This window comes from Danio rerio, chromosome 7 (assembly GCF_049306965.1).
Source record: "Danio rerio strain Tuebingen ecotype United States chromosome 7, GRCz12tu, whole genome shotgun sequence".
Classification (NCBI taxonomy): domain Eukaryota; kingdom Metazoa; phylum Chordata; class Actinopteri; order Cypriniformes; family Danionidae; genus Danio; species Danio rerio.
The window spans coordinates 71483410-71511262 of record NC_133182.1 but is presented as its reverse complement, the minus strand read 5'-3'; the positions used below and the strand labels follow the sequence as shown (position 1 = coordinate 71511262).

The following is a 27853-nucleotide window of genomic DNA, read 5'->3' as shown; positions in this document are numbered from 1 at the left end:
ATGTTATTAGCCCTTCAGCGAGTTTATATAATTGTTTTAAAAATATTTCCCAAATGAAAAAGGGAGCAAGTCATTTTCCACAGTATTTCCTATAATATTTTTTCTTCTAAAAATAAGTCTTTTTTATTTCGGCTAGAATGAAAGCAGTTTTTTTTTAAAATAATTTTAGGTCCATATTATTAGCCCCCTTAGGCAAGATTTTTTTCAATTGTCTACAGAACAAACCATCGTTAAGACGATTTGCCTAATTACCCTAACCTACCTAGTTAACCTAATTAACTTTAGGTCACTTTAAGCTGTATACTAGTGTCTTGAAAAATAAATAGTCAAATATTATCTACTGTCATCATGACAAAGACAAAATAAATCAGTTATTAGAAATGAGTTATAAAAACTATTATGTTTAGAAATGTGTTGAAAAAATATTTTCGTTAAACAGAAATTGGGGAAAAAATATACAGGGGGGGCTAATAATTCTAGAGGGCTAATAATTCAGACTTCAACTGTATATGCATCATATCATGACGTAGTATTTACCTGACTGTAATTTAGAATTTTGTAGACAGACTCTGAGACAAAAAGGATCTTCCCCCGATCGCAGCCCACAACGAAGAGAAAACCATCAGCAGCCTGAGAACAAGAGTGAATCATCAGTGAATCACAGCCTGGGTTTATCACCCAGCACATCCCATTTTAAGATCACCCACCTTTAAAATTAAGTGCTTCAGCTCATCGTCTGATAAAAAGGCCGGCTTGTAGTTAGCTTCAGTATAAGGGTTTGCAGCACCTTGAAAAGACAGTATAAATGAAGCATATGCATGAATGATCGATTAGTAATTGTTCAAACTTGTCCACTACTAATCAAGTCAAAACAGCTTTAATTGTAATTATATTTGCCAATTTTATAAAATAATTGAATGGACATGGTCTGCAACATTACTCAGGTAGGCTGTGGCGTTGACACGTTGCTCAATTGATACTAATGGGCCCAAAGTGTGGCAAGAAAATATCCCCCACACTATTACACCAGCACCACCAGCCTGAACCGTTAATACAAAGCAGAATGGATGCATGCTTTCATGCTGTTGATGCCAATGATAATTGTAATTAATAAATAAGCAATAGCCACAAATCCCTCACACTCGCTCGCTCGCTATTAAACCAGAATTAATAATGTTTTGAAGTTAGTAATAATATTAACAGGCAGGGCCGGCGCGTCCATAGAGGCGACCTTGGCGGCCACCTAGGGCGGCAGTATAGAGAGGGCGGCGTCCGCGACACCTCCCTTACCACCCGCGTCCTCAGTTATGTCCGCGACACCTCCCTCACCACCCGCGTCCTCAGTTATATTCGCGCATAGGCAACAGAATAGAGAGGGCAGCGTCCACGACACCTCCCTCCCTCCCTGAGCACCCGCGTGTCCTCAGTTATATCCGCGCATAGGACGGCAGAATAGAGAGGGCAGCGTCCGCGACACCTCCCTTACCTCCCTTAGCACCCGCGCGTCCTCAGTTATATCTGCGCATAGGACGGCAAAATAGAGAGGGCAGCGTCCGCGACACCTCCCTTACCTCCCTCAGCACCCGCGCGTCCTCAGTTATATCTGCGCATAGGACGGCAGAATAGAGGTCCGCGACACCTCACTTCATTTTCATAACTGGTCACTTTTGTTTTCACATTGGGGTTGAGGGCGGCGTGATCGTCTTCTGCCTAGAGCGGCAGTTCAGCTTGCTCCGACCCTGTTAACAGGGTTCATACAGGTACAGCCTAACAAAAATCAAGGACTTAAGCACTTTTTTCCAGCACCTATTTATATTTTTAAGACTGGCACGCAACGTACTGAACACCTGAAATGTATTCTCAGCAACCCATAAAAAAATTGCATAGAAATTTATACAAATAAAAACAATTAATAATAATTAGTAAAATAATTAATTAATCATATATTAGTAATATAATAAACCTGCACTAAAAGTGCTTGTGAAATGTTTTTTTTTCTCAATTAAAAATACCACTACACTGCTAAAATAATACAAATTTTAGTAAATAATACTAATATTAGGGAAAAGTACAAAGTTCTCTTAAAAAAAAAAAATACTCACAGTACTAGTTAGTTTTTTTTGTTAGTTTTTTTTTTTTTATTAATGCAAGAACGATACATACAGAACAATACCAGAGATATACAAAAATGAAAAGTATATTAAAAATTATATAGCGATACAATAACTCAATAGATAAAACAAAATAATATAACAAAAAAGATTTTAAAAGTATATTACAAATAAATAATGCTAGGTCATGTTAACTCACACTAACTTAAAAGTGTTCAACAAATGAAACTCAAAAGGTCAACTCTCCACTAGCCGGGCTTCCAGCTAACTCTATCAAGCCTCTTCAGATGCTTCAGAACGCAGCAGCACGAGTGGTCTTTAATGAACCTAAAAACTCATCCGTTTGCACTGGCTGCCAGTTGCTGCTTGCATCAAATTTAAACCTCTGATGTTTGCCTACAAAGCGACTTCTGGCTTTGCTTCTTCTTATCTGCTCTCACTTCTGCAGATCTATGTGCCCTCCAGAAACTTGCGTTCTGTGAATGAACGTCGACTCGTGGTTCCATCCCAAAGAGGGAAGAAATCACTTTCCCGAACTCTCGCATTCAATCTGCCCAGTTGGTGGAATGAACTCCCTAACTGCATCAGAACGGCAGTCACTCGCTGTCTTTAAGAAACGACTAAAAACTCAACTATTTAGTCTCCACTTTCCTTCCTAATCTGCAATTCCCTCTCTGGATATACCACTCACTACTACAAAACAAAACAAAATAAAAATAAGTGAAGTATATTCATAAACACATTTCGAGAGGATCACGTGCTTATGATTGTTCACAGCTGTTCCAACTTTAGCTAATGACTGATTATCCTATCAGACGATCCTTAACTCACTATAAATAACCAGACTTTTCTAATCTCAATATCTTAGTCTTGAAGAAACCCCCCCCACCCAACCCTACTTTCCCTCCTTTCAAACGAGTGTCACGGTGGCCAGCGATTAGCGCTGTTGCCTCACAGCAAGAATGCCCCTGGTTTAATTCCTTTCCAAACCAGATGGCATTTCTGTGCGGAGTTTGCTCGTTCTCCCCGTGGTCGCATGGGTTTTCCCTGGGTCCTCTGGTTTCCTCCCACAGTTCAAAAACAAGCACTCTAAACAATTAATCAAAATACATTAGCTAAACTCTGAGTACACCATCCAGCATACATATCCGACACTTAGCTACAACTAGCAAGAAGGGGAGTCATCGAGATCTACCTGAGCTCAAACTCCCCTCTCGCCTTGCAACGGAAGGGTGCCCCGGGCTCGAGGATCTTATAAGCTCAGTGCTCTCTCCCGGGACAGCACGCCAAACTAGCTTTACTATCAAACATCAGCTAAGTGTGAACTCTTGAAATAAATAAATAAATACATTTACTAATGTTTTGCTTCTTACACTTTCTTTACATACCTGAAACTTGTCTAGAGCACTTATTCATTGTTGCTCTTATAGTTGTGTAAATTGCTTCCTTGTCCTCATTTGTAAGTCGCTTTGGATAAAAGTGTCCGTTAAATGACTAAATGCAAATGCAAATATACAGTTTTAACAGCTTTTATGTTTGTACTCTCCTTAATAGTATTTATATAAATATGTAGTTCTGTAAGTACGACTAAAAACAGAGGTTTCTGATTGGTAAATTTACAACGATGGATATATAACTTGGTAAGTATGATCAGAAGATTTATCACATAAGCTTGACTTTTCAACTTCTTATCATATTTTAAAAAAACAAAAATAACATATTCATACAGTCAAAGAAAATTTGACAGCACTTTATCATTTATTGAATTTAGACACCTTCCCCCATAACCGTTTTGTATATGGACAATGCCAGAAAATATGAGGTACTGTTTCTGGGCAAATAAGAAGAAGTCGGTTAGCATTGTCATCGGTCAAGCATCAATCTAATTCTAAATACTGAATAGTTTTTGATTACTTTAGTCCAGGAGCAAAGAAAAATAATTTCTACTTTAATAGTGAAGAGATCACGATTGCATACAGTCTGAGCGCACACACGCGATGATGATTGCAGTTGATTTGAAAAAGCTTGGTTAAGAGCTCGCATATCCGTTTTTTGTGATTAACGAACATGACTGCGCTCTCATGTTAAAATATAGCACTTGTGACATTCGCCGAAATGAGTAATTGCACAATATCTGCATTCCCGCGCCGACATTCCCACTGTGTGACAGGTCAGAGGCGAGTTAACTCGTCGTCGGAGAGAAGAGAGCGAAACTTGTGTGTAGATCATCGAAATGGCAGGAAGTATGTGCGCGGTTTAATTACTCTTGCTAATAACATAGACATCTCTATAGTGAAAACATCTGAAAATCATTATTCCACCAAACATTTGTTTTTCAGTTGTTTTTTTCGGTCAATGTAATACTGAAAGCCCTTTGTCCCGCCCTTACGTTTCATGTAAAGCTAGGCAAGGTCGACTATGATTGGCCACTTTTCATATCAATCAAAATTCACAAACATTTTTTAATTTTTCCGTCATGAAAACCGCATAGAAGTTCTGCTTATAATTTCAAGCACTTTTCAACAAAACAAGCCAGCTTTCCAGGTATTCCAGGCCTTGAATTTCTTAAAGCCAAATTCAAGCACTTTAAGCACCTTGTGCGAACTCTGTATTAATAATAATATTATGTATTATTATATTATTATAATTCAGTGTTTCTCGTCAATCAATATTAACGGCCGCCCAAGTATTTGGAGACATTTATTTTTTAATATTACCATGCTTTTACACTTTTTTTGTATTCGCCAATAGCCAAACATCCATTAACCAGTGGAAATACTTTTCTTGCCCTACATGTGTTCTACTTACATTAACACTCTCACAGAAACGTTCCTTTTGGGACTTTAAAATGCGTCCATCTGGGGTTTCTATATTTTCTAAAATCTCCAGGATTTGGCTATTGATTTCTAGGGGTGTCAAAATTTATTGTTTCTTCGGTGCACCGCGATGCAGACGCGAACAATTCTGTATCGGTTTAGTAATAATCATAACCGGTTATTATGTACTGACGTCATTTATCTCCTACGCGCTCTGTCGCGAGGGAGGTGAGCGCGAGTATTTACAACACTCAGGCATCTCAGGGCCGGCCCGTGGCATAGGCACCATAGGCATATGCTAAGGTTTTGTTTTCGATTTTTCTGACACACATTCAGTTATAGATGGCAATAACTCAGAAAAGTGCTTCTTTTTTATTTATTTTTTTTTTTTTTTCTGCTCCGCTCAGCGCGAGCTATCCCTGTTGCGAGGGCTCAAGGACTTAGTGTGTGTGTGTGTGTGTGTTTTTTTGTTTGGTGCTGTCTATGTTTGTGTATGTGTTTGAATGAGAGACATTGTGGTGCTGTGTGACTGTGCGTTTATACAGTCAGCTTGTCATAGCCTCCCCCCTTAAATATAACACTGTATATGGAAAGCATCGTCAATGCACCGTGATGCACCGAGATATTGAATTGAACCGAAGGCATGATAATCGTAACCGAACCGAACCGTGAGACCAGTATAGGTTCACACCTCTATAGATTTTGCTTTCTAAGTCGTCGTCATTTTTATTTTAAGGCTGATTTTCTTTCTCTTGGCTTTGCAGCTGACAGCGAGTACTGAAAGACAGAGAGAAACATATCATTAATTTAATTAATAAAACCTATTTTGGGTCTGCACTTGTGCCATCTTTTTGGTTTTAACAAACTTATCCTTCAAGTTTTTCTAAACTTTTAACAAAAACTTTCCTCCTTTCCCATGATTGTTGCAATTTCTAGCCAATAATTATTGGTTATCTGGTTCTCCCTATGATCACACATGGATGAATCATAAAGATGTCCATACAGGCGTACCTGTTTCAGACAAAATATCTTCACAGTGATTCATATTCAACTGAAAACAAATGCGGCGATGCACAAACTCTTCGCGAGAGTCTCAAAAAATGTTGTAAACTCCTTCAGCCTAAATCATGTCACGCGCACCCAAAGCGAATCTCCGCAAACACCATAATGACGTCATAGTCACCGCGAGCACTCAAGCCAACTAGTGGACATGCTAAGTATAAACCAGGCTTTACAACACTCAACTATAACATGACTTGTCTAAGAATGACCCACCTCGTAGAGTTTTCATATGCTGGACGGCCATGCGCAGCACCGTGAGCTTGTCCAGCTTGCGGGACATGGCATTGCAGGTAGGCACTAATGAAGCCAGCTCATCGATAAAGCTGTTCATCTTGTCTCTGCGTCTCTTCTCTATCTGACTGTGAGCCTCTCTGTTGACAAGCAAGAATCCAAAACAGAAGTACAGTTAGAAGAAATGGCACACATTATGAATTCAAATCATCTTCATCCATTAATAAAACACATAGATAAGCTCTGGATTACAACACCTTGCGTTCTTCATCTGCTGATCGGCCCTGTTGAGAGAAAAGTGTGGAGTTTAATGTTCCAGAAATAAAAACAGCAGGAACCTACAGTATATAAACAGGTGCAGCGACTGGTCAAACATTCTATTGTCCCAAAATCTTTAAAATTATTATGATTTTCATTGCAATCCAAAAAAGAAACATGAATGGTGAATGAAAAAAAATAAAATAAAAATGAAGAAATTAGTAAGATTCTGTGAAAACACTTTACTTGAAGGGGGTGTTCATAAGACTATCATGACACCTTTTTAATCATAACATGACATATAATCATGAAGATGAAGGAGATTTTAGACTTAAAGGTTTAGTAATCTGAATTACGGAGACTCCTTCCCCCAACTTCAAGAGCCCTATCATACACCCGGCGCAAGACGCGGCGCAATAGTCTTTTGGTAGTTTCAGCTTGCCGCAAGAGTCGGTTTGAGGCGTTGCGCTACGCTGTTTAAATAGCAAATGCATTAGCGCTCATTTGTGCGCCCATAGGCGTTCTGGTCTAAAAAGGGAGGAGTTCTGAGGCGGACTGCTGGCGCGTTGCTATTTTGAGAAACTTAAATAGATTTTTCATTAGACCAAAACAAACCCGGTCTAAACTCCGGCGCAGAGTTGCGCCTCGCTTACACACTGCTTAATACGCACAAGAGAGCAATAGGCAAATATCTTTACATATGAAAACAATTTAAATATTAAGGATATATATAGGATATAATAAGAATAGATATAGGATATAAATATAAAGGATTAAAATATTACAAAACATATTATTTTCTAGCCTACATAAATATGAAAAATCACTGCTGTCTTTTTCATCTCAGGAGGCTTTTTCAGTTCATTCATAACTATTTGCTTTTGTGTAATGTTATTATTATTAGCAGTATTATTTATTATATCCATATTTATATTTGTTTTATTAAAAACAAGCTTAGATTTGCCCACCTGTCAGGTTTAAGACCATATAGGGCACAGCATGTGTATTTGGAAATAACTCAGTATTTTGAGCACACTTGGTCATTATTGTTCATTTATTTGTTTGCTAGAAATTAGAACTGAATTTAGAAATAGTTTTGAAACAAATATTTGCGCTTAACAAACTAAATTAATTATTTATAGGCTAATTGATGTCTGTGCGTAAAGGTTTCCCTATCCAAGAGCGAAAGTGAAACTGATCCATTATCTCTCATTCTCACGCAGTAGATGCTCTGTTTAACAGTTTTCTATTAAAAAACTGTTAACTGTAAACTGTTTGCTTGTGAAATGCTCAGTTTTTCCATTTAGACTTACTTTACGTCCTGTAAATAGCGAATGCACTCTTGGCGCGACGCAGCTGGCTCTTAAAGGGAATGGGAGATGAGACTCTAATTGGTTTATTCTCAAAACACACCTTTAACTCATTAAGAAAATAAACTCAACCCTTTTAGACCATGCGCCGCAGCGCAAAGCGCATTTTCCCCTCCGTAAATTAGCAAAAATTTTAGCAAATGTTTTTTTTTTTCAGCATTGTTTTAAATATCTCAATTTATTAATTTATTGATTTAATTTAATTATTTAATTTATTTGATTTATTTTAGGTTGGGTTAATATTACCTTTACTTAACCTTTAATACATGTAAAGTTTTTTAGAACTTTTTAGTGTAGATTTTGTTTATATACAGGGCTTGACATTAACTTTTTTGTTCACCAGTCACTGTGGCTAGTAGTTTCCCAACGTTACTAGTTACTTATCATTTTTACTAGCCACAATTTTTGTTTTTGGAAAAATATCATTTATACAGGTGGGCATAGATTAATTTTTTAAAAATCTAGATTAATCTCACTGTAATCTTGGAATTAAGATTAATCTAGATTAAAATGGCTCATTTGAATTCTGCCAAAGGCATTCAGAATATGAGCGCTGCCCAGATAGCACACAAAGCCCATGTAAACTGCGCTCTAGCACGCCGCACTCTGGCACTTGGGCTCTTGCGCGATACGCTTGTAGAGTGAGTGCAAAGTGCGCCTGAGCCCAAAACTGACAATGAGATGTGACTTTTAAGGGACTGTTTGATATGGATTTATTAATCATTCTTACTATTCAATTAACTCAAACGGTTTCAGATTATTAAAGACACAAACCCCACAGCTGCACCTTCAGCAAATCTCCCAATTCCTGCAGCACGAGGACTTTATGTTTAACTTTGGCTCAGTTTAAGACAACTGTACATAGTGTGAGTATGCCCATAATGACAGTTGTCATAAGCATGCATGAAATCCTCATCATATTCATGACAAGAGTCGTGTCATGATTATACAAGTTTAACAACATTACCAACACCCCCTTTAACCTCTTAAAGCCCAAGGTGTTTTATTACATGCATTTTTTAAATTCTCATTGCTATTTTAGCTTATTGGAACATAATTCGAATAAAACCTAAGTATCATCTTGTGATATGATGTACTTTTAGAGAAAAATTATGTCATAGATGTGGACTTGTGGTCTGAGTTTAAATAAAACACTGTTTCCTGACTTAATTACTAACATTATTAACACTTAAATATTTATGTGTTATTAATGATTTAATAACACATAAATATTTTTAGAACATGTTTTGAATATCAGAGAGTAAAATCACAATTGTTTGCCCATTTTGGACAGTTAAAAATAGTGTTTGGGACATTAAATAAGCTGCAAATCAGTTGCAGGATGACACTGTATGTCTGTAACAAAATATAAAACATTCAAAGTGTTTTAAAAAGCCACTTAAGAGCTAAAATGCTGTCCATGTATGTGGCCACTAAGCCCTAAGAGGTTAAGTAAAGCATTACCAATTTGAGTTTTAACTTCCAAGGTAGTTTACCTTCCAAGTGGTTTGTCCTTGTCTGTGTCCATACTGTCCCTTTAAAATAAACAATAACATACACATTAGCTTAAATAGCTCAAATAGCTCACGAGCTGACTTGTCAATACAAAACACTGTACACACATCTATACTCAAATAAATCATTTCTCAAACCACATGAAAGTTCTCTTTAAAGCAAAATAATAGCCCTCTCTTAAAGGGATTTTTATTATAGTCCATATATAATTCCACCTCTGGTTCATTTCCCCTCACTCAATGTCATTAGAGGACAAGAATCCCACAATATACTACCAGTATGAAATATGTTATGACTCAATATGATATAACTCCCATTTAATGCATCATTAGCTGTTTCATAATGGCTGGTTTCATAACGGACCAGAATGTGAGAAGTTTTACACGCTGTTTACCTAAGGCCTTGACACTCAGATAACATCTACTGTACTGTAGATTATTTCTCCCCTTGTTGGTTAAATAACTGCTCTACATTCAAACTTTGTAGTTACCCAAACTCCTGTGGCCTAAACAGCTGATTATATCTAACAATTTAGGTAATAAATGAAGAGTTCAGATGTAAAAACCTTAAAGTTCCATCTGAAATGTTCTTCTAAAATGACTATTTCCTGTGATATTAATATTCTATAAATATTATATTTTAGTGAAAATAAGTGTTTCATTCATTCATTTTCTTTTCGTCCCTTTATTTATCTGTGGTCGCCACAGCGGAATGAACCGCCAACTTATCCAGCATATGTTTTACGCAGCGGATGCCCTTCTAGCTGCAACCCATCACTGGGAAACACTCATATACACTCATTCACACACATGCACTACGGACAATTTTAGCTTACCCAATTCACCTATACTGCATGTCTTTGGACTTGTGGGGGAAACCAGAGCACCCGGAGGAAACCCACGCGAATGCGGGGAGAACATGCAAACTCCACACAGAAATGTCAACTGACCCAGCCGAAGCGCGAACCAGCGACCTTCTAGCTGTAAGGCGACAGCACTTCATACTGCGAATAAGTGTTTCAGTACTGGTAATTAAATAAATGTTTATTGTCGAACATACGTCTTCAAACCATATTGTGCAAGTTTGTCTTAAAAACATTAGCTTAATACTCAGCAGATAGGTAGAGTCTGGTTAAACTAGATTGAAATGAGAGAATAAGATACAAAAGAAAAGGTGTTTGCACTTAATAAAGTTTCATTTATGTCCCCAAACTGCTGTATGATCAATTTATGAACTGACAGCTCAATGATCATGGCTGTTTAGGTACTGATATTAAAGATAATACAGTGCATCTGAGAAGTATTCATAGCGCTTCACTTTTTAATTGGAGTTCACCTGTGGTAAATTCAGTTGATTGGACATGATTTGACAAGGCATACACCTCTCTATATAAGGTCCCAGGGTTGACAGTGCATGTCAAAGCACAAACCAAGCATGAAGACAGAGGAATTGTCTGTAGACCTCCGTGACAGGATTGTCTCGAGGCACAAGGCTGGGGAAGGTTACAGAAAAAATTCTGCTGCTCTGAAAGTTCCAGTGAGCACATTGACCTCCATCATCCATAAGTGGAAGATGTTTGGAACCACCAGGAGCTATCCGGCTATCTAAGCTGAGTGATCGGGGGAGAAGGAACTTAGTAAGGAAGGTGATCAATAACTCGATGGTGACTCTGTCTGAGCTCCAGCGTTCTTCTGTGGAGAGAGGAGAACCTTTTAGAAGAACAACCATCTGTGCAGCACTTAAATTGAACTCTTTGGAGTGAATGCCAGACATTACGTTTGAAGAAAACCAGGCACCGCTCATAACCAGGCTAATACCATCTCTATAGTGAAGCATGGTGGTGGCAGCATCATGCTGTGGGGATGTTTTTCAGCAGAAGGAACTGGAAAACTATAGTCAGGATAGAGGGAAAGATGAATGCAGCAATGTACAGAGACATCCTGAATGAAAACCTGCTTCAGAGTGCTCTTGACCTCAGACTGGGGTGACGCTTCATCTTCCAGCAGGACGATGACTCAAAGCACACCGCCAAAATATCAATAGAGTGGCTTTGCAACAACTCTAGGAATGTCCTTGAGTGGCCCAGCCAGAGCCCAGATCTAAATCCTATTGAACATCTCTGGAGAGATCTGAAAATGGCTGTACACTGTCGCTTTTCATCCAACCTGAAAGAGCTTGAGAGGTACTGCAAAGAGGAATAGGCAAAAATTCCTAAAGATAGGTGTGCCAAGCTTGTGGCATCATATTCAAAAAGACTTGAGGCTGTAATTGCTGCCAAAGGTGCATCAACAAAGTATTGAGCAAAGGCTGTGAATACTGATGTACATGTGATTTTCCAGGTTTTTTATTTTTAATAAATTTGCAGCAATTTCAAAAACTTTTTCACATTGTCATTATGGGGTATTGTGTGTAGAATTTTGAGGAAATACATTAATATAATCCATTTTGGAATAAGGCTGTAACATTTAAAAAAATGTGAAAAAAGTGAAGAGCTATGAATACTTTCCGGATGCACTGTATGGTCACAGATTTGGGTCTTGAACACTTTGTGTCTCTGCATGAAGTGAGAAGTCAGATATCAAAAGGTTCTGAAGTACATTAAAGTTTTAAAACAAGAACAGACTGGTCAGTTTGACCAGCTGGCATCTCTTCATCCATACTCACTGACCGGTCACTCTCAGGGGACTGTGTGAGCTGTGAGCTTGGGATGAGGAATCTCATCCATGAAGAGTCAGATCTAAGAGGATAAAATTGGTATTTTTCTCAAAACCAAAGAGCTGATATATTTCTTTTTTTTTTTAATTAGACGTGTTTGTCCTTAAAGGAACACTCCACTTTTTGTGGAAGTAGGCTCATTTTACAAATCCCCTAGAGTAAACCAGTTGGGTTTTACCATTTTTTAATCCATTCAGCCAATCTCTGTATCTGTCAGGACATTTTTAGCTTAGCTTAGCATAAATCATTAAATCGGATTAGACCATTAGCTCAAAAAAGTTTTTCGATAATTTTTATATTTAAAGCTTCACCCTTCTGTACTTACATTGTGTACTAGGTAAATTTAAAATTAAAAGTAGCTATTTTCTAGGCTGATAATCAAGGAATTTTGCTGTACTATCATGGTGATGTAACTGCAGAAAAGTCAAGATTTTAATAGAAAAATTATAAAAAATTATTTGATAATTTTTGTTAATTTCCACTAAAGGAGTTGTAATTGTTTTTTTTTTTTAAGTGGAGTGTTCCTTTAAACAGAAAGACAAACACTTACAAATGCGTTCTCTGTCTGTAGCTAGTGTTTCAGTGACAGCATGGTAATGTATATTACCATAACATAACATAGCACATATTATAACATATTATTCTTATAATAGCACTTTTTATATAGTTTATGACCTTGGTTATAGCTTTGTCCTTTTTATAAAAGGAATTGATGGTTTTAAAATAACTTTTTTTTTTTTTAAATAAAAGGTAACTGAGATGTTCTGATACTTACTCAAAAGAAAATCCATCGATTCTGGGAAAAAAAGAAAGACATTGACAAATTAAATTTCAGATCATCTATTAAATGGAAGATTTTGTCACGTTTCCAGTTTGTATCTTTGATAATACTTCATAAACTATATTTATTTATGTTTATATTTAACTGAATAGAGTATTACTACTGTGGATCACTAATGCAATTAAATGTTATGTGTAGTGTGTGTAGAGAAAACGGAGGCTTTTCAAACCAAAAGTGTGGACAAGAACATTACGCAACTCCATTGTCATTCTTTTATACAACACACTTAGGGCTCTATTTAACGATCTAGGCGCAAAGTCTAAAGCGCATGGCATTAAAGCATTAAGAGTGTGTCCGAATCCACTTTTGCTATTTTTAAGGATGGAAAAATACACTTGGAAAAATAAGCTTGGGTTGAGCTTATTTTCTTAATTCTGGGTGTGTTTTGAGCATAACGTGCATTAAACCAATGAGAGTGCATTAAACCAATAAGACTATCTCTCATTCCCTTTAATATTTAGTTGTGTCGCGCCATGACGCATTTGCTATTTACATGGCGGACTTTGTAAGAAGAAAAACTGAACGATTCACTAGCGAGAAAACATTTTAACAGACCATCTGCAGGGAGGAATGATCCTTCTCCATTCGGCCTCTTTGCTTTCTCTTTACTTTACTTTTACTCTTTACTCCTTTACTTTCGTGAATAAGGAAACGGTGTTATACGCACTCCACTGAAGACATCCATTAGCCTACATATTTAATTTTGTTTGTTAGGCGCAAAGATTTGTTTAAAACTATTTCTAAATCCAGTTCTAATTTCCAGCAAACGAATGTGTGTTAAACATGTGGTCAAAGTGTTATATCCAAACACACGTCCTATTGTTATGCCCCATATGGTGTCTCTTACTCATAGTCGGTGATGCTGCCCTTCCTCTTGCGGTTGAAGTCCATGCCTGTGGAACCCATGGAGCTGCTGATCAGCTCAGTGGAACTGGGAGACATGAACTCATTCATCGTGGAGGAGATGTCCATTCTTTGGTCTGCCATTAGATCATCTGCAATAAATACAAACAGCCATTCATTACTGCATAGACACAATTGAAGTATTTATTTATTTATTTATTTAATAAAAGTTGTGATAATTTTATTCACAAGCGCTGTTTAATGGAGAGATTTTATGTCCGACCCATTTCTAAACATAATAGTTTTAATAACTCATTTCTGATAACTGATCTCTTTTGTTTTTGCCATGATGACAGTACACTGTAATAAATGCTGGTTCCACACAAATGATTTGTGTTGGAGTTCATTCATTCATTTTCATTCGGTTTAGTCCCTTTATTCATCAGGGGTCACCACAGCGGAATGAACTGCCAACTTATCCAGAATATGCTTTACACAGCGGATGTCCTTCCAGCTGCAACCCAGTACTGGAAATCATCCATACACACCCATTCACACACATACACTACGGCCAATTTAGCTTATTCAATTCACCTATAGTGCATGACTTTGGACTGTGGGAGTAAACCCGGGTAGCACCCGGAGGAAACCCACGCCAACATGGGGAGAACATGCAAACTCCACACAGAAACGCTAGCAGGCACAGCCTAGTCTCAAGCCAGCGACTTTCTTGCTGTGAGGTGAAATTGTTAACCACTGAGCCACCATGACGCCATCATCATGAAGGAATTAAGTTTACTTATTAGTTTTTACACACTTAGGTGGATTGAACATAAAACAATTAGGTTGTCACAACAAAACACTTTAATAATATTTGACTGTTTGTTAGTTTGTGGCAATGCAGTGGCGCAGTGGGTAGCACGTTCGCCTCACAGCAAGAAGGTCACTGGTTCGATCCTCGGCTCAGTTGGCGTTTCTGTGTGGAGTTCTCCATGCGTTCACGTGGGTTTCCTACGGGTGCTCCGGTTTCCCCCACAATCCAAAGACATGCGGTACAGGTGAATTGGACAGGCTAAATTGTGTGTGTGTGTATGTGTGGATGTTTTCCAGAGATGGGTTGCGGCTGGAAGGCCATCCGCTGCGTAAAAACTTGCTGAATAAGTTGGCGGTTCATTTCACTGTGGCGACCCCGGATTAATAAAGGGACTAAGCCGACAAGAAAATGAATGAATGAATTGTTAGTTTGCAAGATACTGGTATTTAGGGCTCCACGATATATTGGAAAAAACTGACATTGCGGTATTTTGTTTTTCTGCGATATATATTTAATGATTTGAATATTATTATTTAATATTCAAAATATTATTATTGCTGGATAAGTTGGCAGTTCATTCCGCTGTGGTGACCCTGATGAATAAAGGGACTAAGCCGAAGGAAAAGGAATGAATAAATATTTTTTTAAAGTGGGTGTTTACCAGTACTGGAAGGGCATCTCCTGTGTAAAACATATGCTGGCTAAGTTGGCGGTTCATTCCGCTGTGACAAAAATGAAATAAAAAAAATGTAAATGAATTGATGAATAAAGAGACTAATTTGAAGGACAATAGATGGGCATCCTTCCAGCCAAATTACATTCCTTTCTAGCCAAAACTTTCTCCAGAAGAAAAAAATAAATATAGGAAATACTTTGAAAATGTCTTCTTGCTCTGTTAACCATCACATGGGAAATATTTGGGAAAAAAAATTACAAATAATTTCTAAAAATACTAATAAATTATAATAATTAACTGTAAATAGGTAATAGAAGACTGTAAATAGGTTATAAAAGACTGTAAATAGGATACAGATGTGCTGAGGTTCAAAGGTTTTTTTTCAGATGATAATGAAAATACTTAATACTAATAATCCATTTTAAAGAGCTGAAAGTATAATAACTCAAGAAATAATTACATAGATACATATAGCAATATTTTTAATTAAATATTTTTTTATTGACTGTTTGTTAGTTTGTAAGATACTAGTATTTAAGGGCTGCTGGATATTGGAAAAAACAGACATTACGGTATTTGTTTTTCTGCAATGTATATTTAGTGATTTGAATATTATTATTTAATGTTCAAAATATTATTATTGCTGGATAAGTTGGCGGTTCATTCCGCTGTGGTGACCCTGATGAATAAAGGGACTAAGCCGAAGGAAAATGAATGTATAAATATTTTTTTTAAAGTAGGTGTTTAACAGTACTGGGTTGCAGCTGGAAGGGCATCCCTTGTGTAAAACATATGCTGGATAAGTTGGCGGTTCATTCCACTGTGGCAAAAATGAAATTAAAAAATGAAAATGAATTGATGAATAAAGAGACTAATTTGAAGGACAATAGATGGACATCTTTCCAGGTAAACTGCATTCCTTTCTAGCCAAAACTTTCTCCAGAGGAAAAAAATATATTGGAAATACTTTGAAAAAAGTCTTCTTGCTCTGTTAAACATCACATGGGAATTATTTGGGGAAAAATTACAAATAATTTCTAAAAATACTAATAAATTATAATAATTAACTGTAAATATGTAAAAGAAGACAGTAAATAGGTTATAAAAGACTGTAAATAGGATACAGAAGTGCTGAAGTTCAAAGGTTTTTTCAGATGATAATGAAAATACTTAATACTAAAAATCCATTTTAAAGAGCTGAATGTATAATAACCCAAGTAATAATTACATAGATACATATGCCAATATTTTAAATAAATTTAATGATTTAATTAAACAGATACACAAGTATTATTTCTCACCACAGAGATAGAGGAGGGCTGCTCTTTCTTCATTTCCTGAGGCTTTCTGACACGATCCTCCTCTGAAGAGAAGAGAGTAAAGCAGGATATTTAATCTCCACCCTGGCAAACTTGAGCATTTCATAATCCAGACATGAGACAGGGAGAGTTTACATGATGCAAGCGAGGAAAGAGACACTGCTGGATGTGAGATACAGGAAGGCTCAGAACTGTAAGAATCAGTGTTTATATATACAGCGCTTAGAGTAAATGAGTCCACCCCCTTCTGAAAAATCAATATTTTTATTCATTTCTCTGTGAATATAACCACTAATTGTTGGTGCATTTAAACAAAAACAAAAAAAATGTGTTATTTAAAACGTTAAAATAAGAGTTTGGTCATCTAACACCTTTAGAAATGAAAAGCTAATACATTTTAAGTTATTGCAATTTTTTTTATAAAATTACAAACTACAAAAAACTCAACTAAACTAGTTTCTCTTTAGTTTTTCCTGTTTATTAATTTTTATAAACAAATTTGAAAACAATTTTATATAAATGTTTTCTCTTTATTTTATTTTTTATACTATTTTAATATTTTATTTTATATAATGTTTTTTCCTGTTTATTCCATTTTTATTTTACTTTAATAACATTTTATTTAATATTATATTTTATTTGTTTATTCAATGTTTATTATTATTTAATAACATTTTATTTTAGAATATAGTTTATCCTGTTTATTCATTTATCATATCATTTTATATTAGTTTTTTTCTGTAATTTTTTATTTATACAATTTTAATATTTTCTTTTATATATTAGTGTTTTTCCTGTTTATTAAATTTTTTAATTATTTTAAATAACATTTTATATTAGTTTTTTCCTGTTTATTCCATTTTAATTTTATATTATTTTAAAAATATTTAATTTTATTATTAATTATCAATTATAGTTTTTCTACCTGTGTATTTATTGTTTGTAAAGTTTTTTTTATTTTAAATTAATTTAATATTATAAAAAATTATATTATAGTTTTTTTTTTCAAAATTTTCATTTTATTTGAATAACATTTTATTTAACATTATTTTTCCCTGTTTATTCAACGTTTATTTTATTTTAATAATATTTTATTTTATGTTACAGGAAACTACTGCATCTTGCATTTTTTGCTGTTGCGTGCTTTGCGCTCGCAGTAAAAAAAAAAAAAAAGAACTCTGAGCGGAAAAAGCGTGCTACAGCACTCGCATCTTTGTCATTCTCCAATTAAATGAAAGCAGAGTTGCGTTGAGTTGACAGCAGATTTTTGAAAACAGAGGAGAGACTAGTGATTGCTGTTTTGAGTTATCCCAAGTTGTATGACTTCATAAATCTTGAAAATCACAATATAATTAAATATTTAAATTATACCGATATCAACAACAACACTCCCGCACGATAGGCAGCTGATTGAGTCGTTTCTTAGCAAGATAAAAAGCGCAATGTGTTTCTTTTTTTCTCGTCAATGTAAAAGGCAGTGTGGTGCGCCTCACGTTTTTAGAACGGAAAATCGCATTCGATGTAATCTGCTCCTTAAGCTGCCCTTGCCAAAAAAAATAATAATAATAAACTAATTTAAAATTAGTTAGAACAAACAGCACAAATATTTTTGGAGTGTACTTTGGGCGACTTTAAAGTCAATTTTATCAATACTTTGCTTGTTCCGAACCCTCAGATTTCAGACATTAGTTGTATCTCACCCAAATCTTGTCCAATTGCATCAAACCATACACCAACACTCAAAAACAAACTGCTTGTTCAAACTATTTCAAGAGTTCACCCTTAGCTGATGATTGATTATGGAGGTTGTATGGCATGCTGTCCCGGGAGAGAGCCCTGAACTCATGAGATCGTGAGATCCTCGAGCCCAACCCCCCAATTTAGATTTGTCAATTTAGATTTGTCAATTTACTTATGTTACAAGTTTTTGGTCTGTGGGAGGAAACCGGAGAGCCTGGTGAAAACCCATGCAAACACGAGGAGAACTTGCAAACTCCGCACAGAAACGCCGACCTGGCCAGGAAGTGTCCGAGCCGGTGACATTCTTGTTGTGCGGCCGTGGTGCTAACCACTAGGCCTCCGTGCTGCCCTGACAAGGAAATGGGAAGAATAGGGGTGAAAGGGGGGATTCTTCTAGACGAAGATGGCTGAAGTAAGATACTCTGGTTATTTATAGTGGTTAAGGAGTCGTCTGATTGGTAAATCAGTGTTAGCTAATGTGGACCAGGTGCTATCAATCATAAGCATGTGCTCCTCTAGAAATCAGTCTAAAAATAAACTTCACTTAAAATGAGCCGAAACAACAATTCTTGAGATTTTATGGGGACAACTTAATTGTTTCATGCTTAATCCACTTCAATTTAAGTTTACTTAATTGATTTGTGTTGGAACAACATGAATGGATTGTGTGGAACCCTGCATTTTGTTTTAAAGTGAATGGAAACTTATTTATTTACTTCTCACATAATGTACACATCTCATTTTCTAAAAAACCTAAATTACCCTTTTGTGGTCCAGGGTGTCAAATATCTTTTAAAACAACTAAATGTATTCACTTACAGTTGAAGTCAGAATTATTAGCCCCCCTTTGATTTTTTTTCTTTTATAAATATTTACAAAATTATGTTTATCAGAGCAAGGAATTTTTCACAGTATGTCTGATAATATTTTTTCTTCTGGAGAAAGTCTTTTTTTATTTTGACTAGAATAAAAGCAGTTTTAATTTTTTTTTAAGCACCATTTTAAGGACAAATTTATTAGCCCCTTTAAGCTATACATTTTTGTTATATAATAATACAACATTGTTATATAATACCTTGTCTAATTATTCTAACCTGCCTAATTAACCTAGTTAAGCCTTTAAATGTCACTTTAAGCTGTATACAAGTGTCTTGAAAAATATCAAGTCAAATATTATTTACTGTCATCATGACAGAGATAAAATAAATAAATTATTAGAGATGAGTTATTAAAACTATTATGTTTAGACATGTGCTAAAAACATCTGAAAGATCACACAGGGGTGCTAATAATTCAGGGGGACTAATACTTCTGACTTCAACTGTACCAGATATTCAAAAGCATTTAAAGTCTCTAAGGATTTAATCTACTGACAAAATGTTCAACTACTTTGTGATGAAGCGAATAGAACAATGAAAAGAGAAAAATTACTTTTACAACAGAAATGTGTGATGACATAACAATCCAAGCAGCATCGACTCGTGTTACACAAGGCGACGTAACCTCATTTGAGAAGTACACATTTGCAGATTAACTCAGTTACATGAACGCCTCTCAGATTACTTATTAACATTATCTGTTTCCATCACATCTTGAAATAAGCGTCATTTTTCACTCATCTAAGGTGATGACCCTTCCAAGACTCTATTTTTTTTCCCTTTTGACTTCATTATCTTTGACCTATTTTTCTCCACATGACAGATCCAGGGTGCCGTGACACCCAATTAAAGCTGCTATGTAACACCCTGATCTCCGCCAGCATTCAATTACTGTGGGAGGATCATTAGCTGTTCTCTTCACATTTATAGGTCAGTCCGACACCTGCTTTCATCCACGCTATGTGAAACGTGAAGCTTACGGACATGTATGGAGGGACAATGATAATGTGACAATTGGTTATGGGAAGTGAGTGTGTTACAGTGGTAATAAGCAGCACTGAAGCCTGGTGAGGAAGTATCTGCACATCACTGACGTTTCTGACAGGAACTGTTAAAGGGATAATTCACCCTAAAATGAAAAAGCCGCCATCGTTTACTCACCCTTCATTTGTTCAAAACCTATTTGACTTTCTTATTTCTGTTGAAAAGAGGATATTTTAAAGAATGATGGTTGCTTGCACCCGTTAGCTATGTTTCCCTTAAAAGATGTGAATTGAACTTATGCGCAGAAATGAAATCTCATAAAATAATTTGCGACAAAAGCGCCTTTTCCATCCGGTGAGTCAAAAAGAACAGTTTTCGCTTCATGACAAACCAACTCATGGCAATTCGTAACTTTTTTATTTAGTGGCTACGTCATATGAAATCGTACTATTTAGTAAGAGTGGTCGGGTTATTCTCATGAAACTATTATAACAACGTGGCAAGTAGGGCTGCTCGATTTTGGGAAAAAATTATAATCACGATTATTTTGGTCATAATTGTAATCATGATTATTCAAAATGATTGTCAGTTGAGGTCAAAATTATTAGCGCTCCTGAGAATTTTTTTTAAATAAATATTTCAAAATTGATGTTTAACAGAGCAAGGAATTTTAACAGTATTTCCTCTGATATTTTTTCTACTGGAGAAAGGCTTATGTTTCATTTTGGCTAGAATAAAAGCAGGTTTAAATGTTTTGAGACAATATACATTTTGATTGTCTGCAGAAGGAGCTACTGTTATACAATGAACTGCCTGATTAAACCTTTGAATTGCACTTTGAATCTGAGTGCTTGTATTTTAAAAAATATCTAGTCAAATATTATTTACTGTCATCATAGCAAAGATAAAATAAATCAGTTATTAGAGATGAGTTATTAAAACTATCATGTTCAAAAATCTTTTTTCCATTAAACAGAAAATGGGGAGGAAAAGGGTTGCTAATATTCAGGAGGGCTAATAATTCTGAGTCCTCTGCATATATACAGTTGTTTTCCACCCTGCAAAGGAAAGAGAAATAAATGCAATAGAATAAAAATATGAAACAAACTGTGCTTTAAGCATCTTCACTGTAAATAAAACACTTTAGCTACAAAAGTCCTTCAGTTAGGAGCAGTGAGGGATTTTCTCCTTTTGTTGTTTGATTAATAAATCATAAAAACAGACGGCATCAGGAATATTGCGCGCCACACACACACACACACACACACACACACACACACACACACACACACACACAAAGAAGCATGCTGTTTTTCATGCTTTTGAGAGCAACAAATGTGTACAACTGGAAAGGGGGCGATATATGATGCAATAATCGTTTATCTCGATTAATGGTTTTTCATAATTGTTAGAAGCCAAAATCGAAATCGTATTTTCGATTAATTGCACAGCCCTAAAGGCAAGATTTTGAATATAAAACTTAGTAATTTGGTAATACAAAAAACATTAAAATAAAGACAACACTGTTCTCTACAAAGCACAATGTGTAATTTCAACAATATTTATTTATTTTTTAATTGTTTTACTGCATTTTCTACTCAAATTCTCATTACCGAAAAGTGTCCGCGTATGTCTGAACATGTGTTATGTTGTAATTTAAACAAATTAGCATGAACATTTTAGCATAAAAACAAATTAGTTGTTCTAATAGATTATTTTGTTATCGTGATAAAAATCGCCAATCGTGATTTTCCTGAAAAAAATTGTGATAAGATTTTTTGGCCATATTTTGGATGCACAAGACCGCTCTTCTAGAACGCAGATGCTCAAGACGTCATAATAATGTACCACTTTGATGACAGACTTTGGCTGAGGGACTTTAGAATGACCAAAACAACATTTCATTTTAATTTTTACAATGAAGCACAGTTCTCTGGTTTGTCCAATAACGTCGTCCCATCTCACCAGTTTGTTATCACATGATCATGTTATCACATGAAAACAAAACGATATAATGTTTTAATGCGCATGTTGGAACTGTTTCCATAGTAGTTTATTCACAATTTTTTTTTTTTTTTTCGGATGAAAAGTTCATCCTAAAGCTACAAGAGTTTTTTATGCACATTTTCAAAATGTATGCACATCTTGGTGTTTCCCTTAAGCCATTCCTGCAATTTCCGAAAATGCGCATAAAAATAGGTGGATGCAAACATAGATACTATAGTTCCTACTATGGATGTTGATGGCTCCCAGCAACCAGCATTTTTTTAAAGATCTTGTTTTGTGTGTTCAATAAAAGACAGAATCTGATAAAGGTTTAAAATCAAGGGAGAATAAATGTAAAGGTAAAGGTATATTATAAATAAACAGTGCTCGAAATTGCAACCATTTTGGTCACATATGCGCCCGAAATTTAATCTATGCGACCTCATAATATATTTGGAAGCATTTGTGCGACTGCATATAATGGTTGTAGTGCGACCTGTCTAGATTTTTTCTAAAACGTGCTGAATCGCTCTTCCCTGCCGCTGTATTAGTTCATATTAGCTGTCAATCACTCAAGTATTTCCGCTGTCAGATGACAGGGAGCTTTTAGTACCGCGGCAAATGCAAACAGCTGAAGAGTGAAAAGTACACACGACTTGCAAACTCCACCTAAAGTTACAAATAACAGCGCCGATGACAGCGATCATCATGACATATGGTGAATGTTGATCCACCAGCCGAGATCAATCAAGTGTTTTCAGAGAAGGTGCCTGAATCTCGATGCGTTGAATTCACTGCGTGGAGTTCAGCGCTATTGTCTGCTAAATGTTAAATCTAACACTGCACACATCATCGCCAAAGAAGCTCGCCTTTACCTAGTTTAAACTGAATCTGCAGCTCATAACAAAGATCGGTATTGCGCCGGTGGTCATCGCGAGAATCCTGCTCTGCCTGCTTATATATTGGGTCAGCTGACTCGCCTGCTTTCCACAAACACAGAAAAATTAGAATCAGTGCATAATAAAACTGAGCATTAAAAATAACACAAACTGAAATCAAAACTTTTAAAAAATGATAGAAGTGAGACTTTTCTTACTTTCTTTTGTTTGTTCTTTCTTGAGATGTATATTATTATTTAGTTACTAACTAAAAAAAACTGTTTTGTAGCTTTCAACATTGAATTGAATGATTTATTATCTTTCGTTTGTTTTGTAGCAGAAATATTATTTATTAGATTGACATGCATATTAAAACAATAGTGCAAAATAAATATATCTTACTGCAATGCTTCATTTTAGTTTGATGCAAACCATATTTGTTTTTTATAAAGTAACAGACTTTTTTAAGTAGATAACTCACATTCAAGCACATTCAAGGCAGCATCATAATGAGAAATGTAATTCACTGTTAGTATTATTGTCATTTTCATCATCATTAATATTTTTTAATTATTAGACATACATTTTGGAATTATTGCACACAAATATCCATTAGTCATCTCAGCATTAGTTAGATTGTTGTTTCTGGTTTTTGTTAGTCCTAATTGAGGTTGTTTTCAAATACAATAAATTCCTTAAAATACAATTTGCAGTCTTGCTTATTTATTTTTGGTGGGTGCTCCTAATTTTTTTCTGGTGCTCCTAAATTTTTTCTGGTGCTCCAAAATATTTAAAGTTGGGAGCACCGGTGCTACCAAGTAAAAAAGTTAATTTCTTGCCCTGATAAAGATACATTTTTTGGAGGGGTAACAATCGCTCTATGTGAAGTTTATTTATAAACAAATTTCGAGAGGCTCACGTGCTTATGATTGTTCACAGCTGTTCCAACTTTAGCTAATGACTCATTATCCAATCAGACGATCCTTAACACAATATAAATAACCAGACTTTACTCATCTCAATATCTTCATCTTGAAGAAAACCCCTAACCCTACTTTCCCTCCTTTCAAACGGGCGACACGGTAGCCAGGGCCGGAGTGGGACTCCTTTTCAGCCCTGGAGTTTCAAGCCTCAGACCGGCCCACCTCAGTTCACGACTGACTATATTAAAATAAGGTCATTTCCAATTCAGTTTCTAATTACACTATCACGTCTTTTTTTGAGAAAACAGCTGCTTTAGAACTTCAAATGTTCGACAACCCAAACAGTATTATATGTCTCAACAGTAAAAATGAAAATAATAATTTACACAGGCGAGGATCAAACCCGGATCGACGACGTTGTAATCTAACGTGCTAACCACTGGACCACAACGGTTGAATAATGTGTAGTGACTTATAACATTATGAACCTGCAGGCCGGTTATATATGAAAAGAGCAGAGAACTGTATTAAATTAATGAATAAGAAGACTGTGGTCAAGTAAATAAATAAATTAATTTAAAAAGTGTGACTGCTTAGAGCAACAGATTCTGGAGCTAGGGACACCGGCCCTCGCGGCCAAAAAATGGACCGGCCCACCGGGAATTCTCCGGGTCCTCCCGATTAGCCAATCCGGGCCTGACGGTAGCCAGTGATTGGCGCTGTAGCTTCACAGCAAGAATGCCCCTGGCTTAATTCCCTTCCAAACCAGGCGACATTTCTGTGTGGAGTTTTGCTAGTTCTCCCCATGCAAAATATTTTAGCCAAGCTTTGAGTACACCTTCTCAGCATCCATATCTGACACTTAGCAACAATAAGCAGGAAGGGGAGTCATCGAGATCTACCTGAGCTCAAACTCCTCTCTCGCCCTGCAACAGGAGGGAGCCCAGGGCTCGAGGATTTTATAAGCTCAGGGCTCTCTCCCGGGACAGCAAGCCAAACAAGCTTTATTATCAATCATCAGCTAAGTGTGAACTCTTGAAAAGACAAAAGAGAAAACCATGTCATTGCATTTGGAACTTCATATCTAAAATTGTACTGCTTTAATATGTAGAAAAGGTGTGCAAATAAATAAATAAATATATAAATAAATAAATAATAATAATAATAATAATGATAATAATAATAATAATAATAATAATAATAATAATAATAATAATAATAATAAGGCAGACAAGACATTATGACAATAAAAAAATTGTGGTGTTGGTGGGTTCTTACAATTCAGTTTATGTATGTAGCACAACTAAACACAGCTACCATTATCCAATATGCTGCAAAATACATAACCATTAACAGAAATGAGACCAAGACAGGGTCACGCATAAAACAGCAAGACGTAATGGAAACAATTGCAAAAGACTTCCAGCACACTGATAAAGCAACACTATCTTTTTAAAGGGCTATAACCAATCATTAATATAGGAAATTATGATCTGCACTCATGTGAACAATCAGCCTTGTATGATTTATTTTACATGCTCAAAGACTTCAATCCTTCTTCTCACTTTTATACTGTATTTTCCAATTGCTCATTTTATTAAAAATGTCTCACTAATGAAGAGGTTTTCATTTGTATGTTTTTAGACCTGTAATTATTAATAAGCATTTCAATAGAGCTTAAAAGCAGAAGAAAATCTAACGTTTGTAGCTTTACATTAAAAAGACTATTGTATTTAAGTGAAATGAGTTTATTTATCACAAAGCATATTTCAGAAAAACTAAATATAGCAATAGTTATTTTTTCCAATATCGTGCAGTTCTATCATCTATATTCATTTGGTGGAAACACACAAACAAAATACTTATGACATCTCAATTCATAAGTTTTTCAAGTGAGCACAATTACATTTAAATTTTGAAAACTTCCAATAATGAATTGTTTTTCCCTTAATTTGACTGCCTACATGCTCGGTAAACAAATGAGTAAAAGATAAGCAATGTAATAGTTTGTCTTTAAAAGTGCACTGAAAAGTAAAAGAGTCAAATTATCTTGGATTATAAATCAACCACTAGATCATATCAAGGCAATGTAGGTTACTTGAACAAAGAGGAAGCTAAATGTGGTGCGTGTGAATATATCAGGTAGCGGAGGAAAGGCAGCAGACGCTAACAAAAGTGGCGGTGAATGTAGGTCACTTCAGTAAGGCCATGTCCACATGCACACGGGTTTTTTATAAGCAAGTTTTCTTTTTTTTTTAAATTTCCGTCCACATGAAAATGCAAAAACGCACTGTGATACATGCTATTGGCACGCTCAACCAATAGGTGGCAATAAAAGGCCTATATGCTGGGTTCACACCCAACGCGGAATTCAGTATTTGTGTTAGTACATTCCACAAAAGTCAATGCAAATGTAAAAACCGAGACGGACTACCATCTTGGAGTGCAAACTTTTGCCTTAAACATGTTTTTTACATTTCGTGTGATGGTCAATCAAAAAGGAGAAAACATCACACATTAAAAAAAACTCTGATTTTAGTGCCCACTAGGGCTCTGCGGTAAAACCAAATTTTTATTTCTCTTTATAATAAAGTTTATTTATAACTTTTATTTTCACAATATTTGTTATAAAGGTAGTTATTCCAAATTTAGGAAACAACTTGATCTTTATTGATTATTTAGTATTTTGTATTTAACCAAAATCTTGCACTTGAGTTGGCCATGCTCACTTATTTACATTTTGCAGTATACACGTAATAAACAAATTATTTTAGGGTACACATTTCATTCCGCGGAAATGATTTTTTTTTTAAATCTCAGCTTACATGAACCTTAAAAACAGGCTGTGATGCATGTTAAAGGCACGCCAAACCAACAGGTGGCGATAAAATGCCTTTATGCTGGGTTTACACCAAACACGGAATTAAGTATTTGTGCAAGTATATTGCGTACAAGTCAATGCAAACGTGAGAAGTGAGGCAGATTACCGTCTCGTGGTGCAAAAAAATTTGAATGCACAACAAGATTGCCGCAAACCGAACAAATTGCTCAATTGTGTTTTCCACATTTGGTGTGAACCCAACATTGATGGCCAATCAGAAAGGAGAAAACATTATCCTCACACACAAAAAAAAAAAAAACTCCCACCAGTTTTTAGGTTCCATTGAAAACCCATGGAATTAAATGCATTATAAGACTATTTGAACATTTATAAATCTTCTTCTTTTTGTGTATTTTCTGCTAGCGGCATTATTCCTTGGACCAGATAAATAATTTACATTTTAGATGTTTTAGATGATATTCAAAATATTCACTGACGTATTTGTAGGTCCACGGTTATTTGTTGTTGGTTATTGATCACAGCACATACAATTAAACAAAGACAATATTTTTAAAATCACAACTTTGCGCAAAACAGAGATGACTGTTTTGATTGTTTTAAAATGATTCACTTTCATTTTTTTACGTTATTCTATATTCTGTGAATTACACGAAAGCATATAAAATATAACAACAACATTAAATCTCAATTTCAGTATTTTTTTTTACTTTAGGCTACTGTATCTCTCACAATCCATAATGTTGAGCTTACATCCCATTTTTAATTTAACATCTCATTATTCTGACTTTTCTCAAAATTCCACATTTGTATTACACAATTTCAGTTTATAAACCCAACGTTCCAAGAAAAAAGCCATAATTTTGAGATAAAAACTTTATTTTGATTTTTAATGCCCTATTCACACTGGGTATCAGTGTCAACACTTCCCATTTACTTTGAATGGGTGACATCAGGCATTGCCGAACTGCATTGTGGATCCATCGGCCCCACATCAGTGGCATTGCTCGCTCAACGTTTTAAGCACCAACTGAAGCGTCAGCCAATTAGATCA

The 27853-nt window shown here is 35.6% G+C and overlaps 1 protein-coding gene across 4 annotated transcripts in view; it reads right to left on the bottom strand.

Moving 5' to 3' along the window:
- The window catches only part of bmal1b (basic helix-loop-helix ARNT like 1b), a 58625-nt gene that overhangs the window by 20182 nt on the left and 10590 nt on the right, over positions 1 to 27853 (bottom strand). For 2 of the 4 annotated variants that reach the window (XR_012382317.1, XM_009303573.5), the window contains exons 2-9: positions 16554 to 16615; positions 13767 to 13914; positions 12854 to 12874; positions 9345 to 9383; positions 6478 to 6504; positions 6203 to 6360; positions 708 to 787; positions 538 to 630 (exon numbers count right to left, since the gene is read on the bottom strand). Coding sequence is in view for 3 of the 4 variants with exons in the window: in XM_009303573.5 (XP_009301848.1) it covers positions 538 to 630; positions 708 to 787; positions 6203 to 6360; positions 6478 to 6504; positions 9345 to 9383; positions 12854 to 12874; positions 13767 to 13914; positions 16554 to 16615 (628 nt within the window). In the remaining variant the exon portion in view is untranslated. 4 annotated transcript variants of the gene reach the window in all.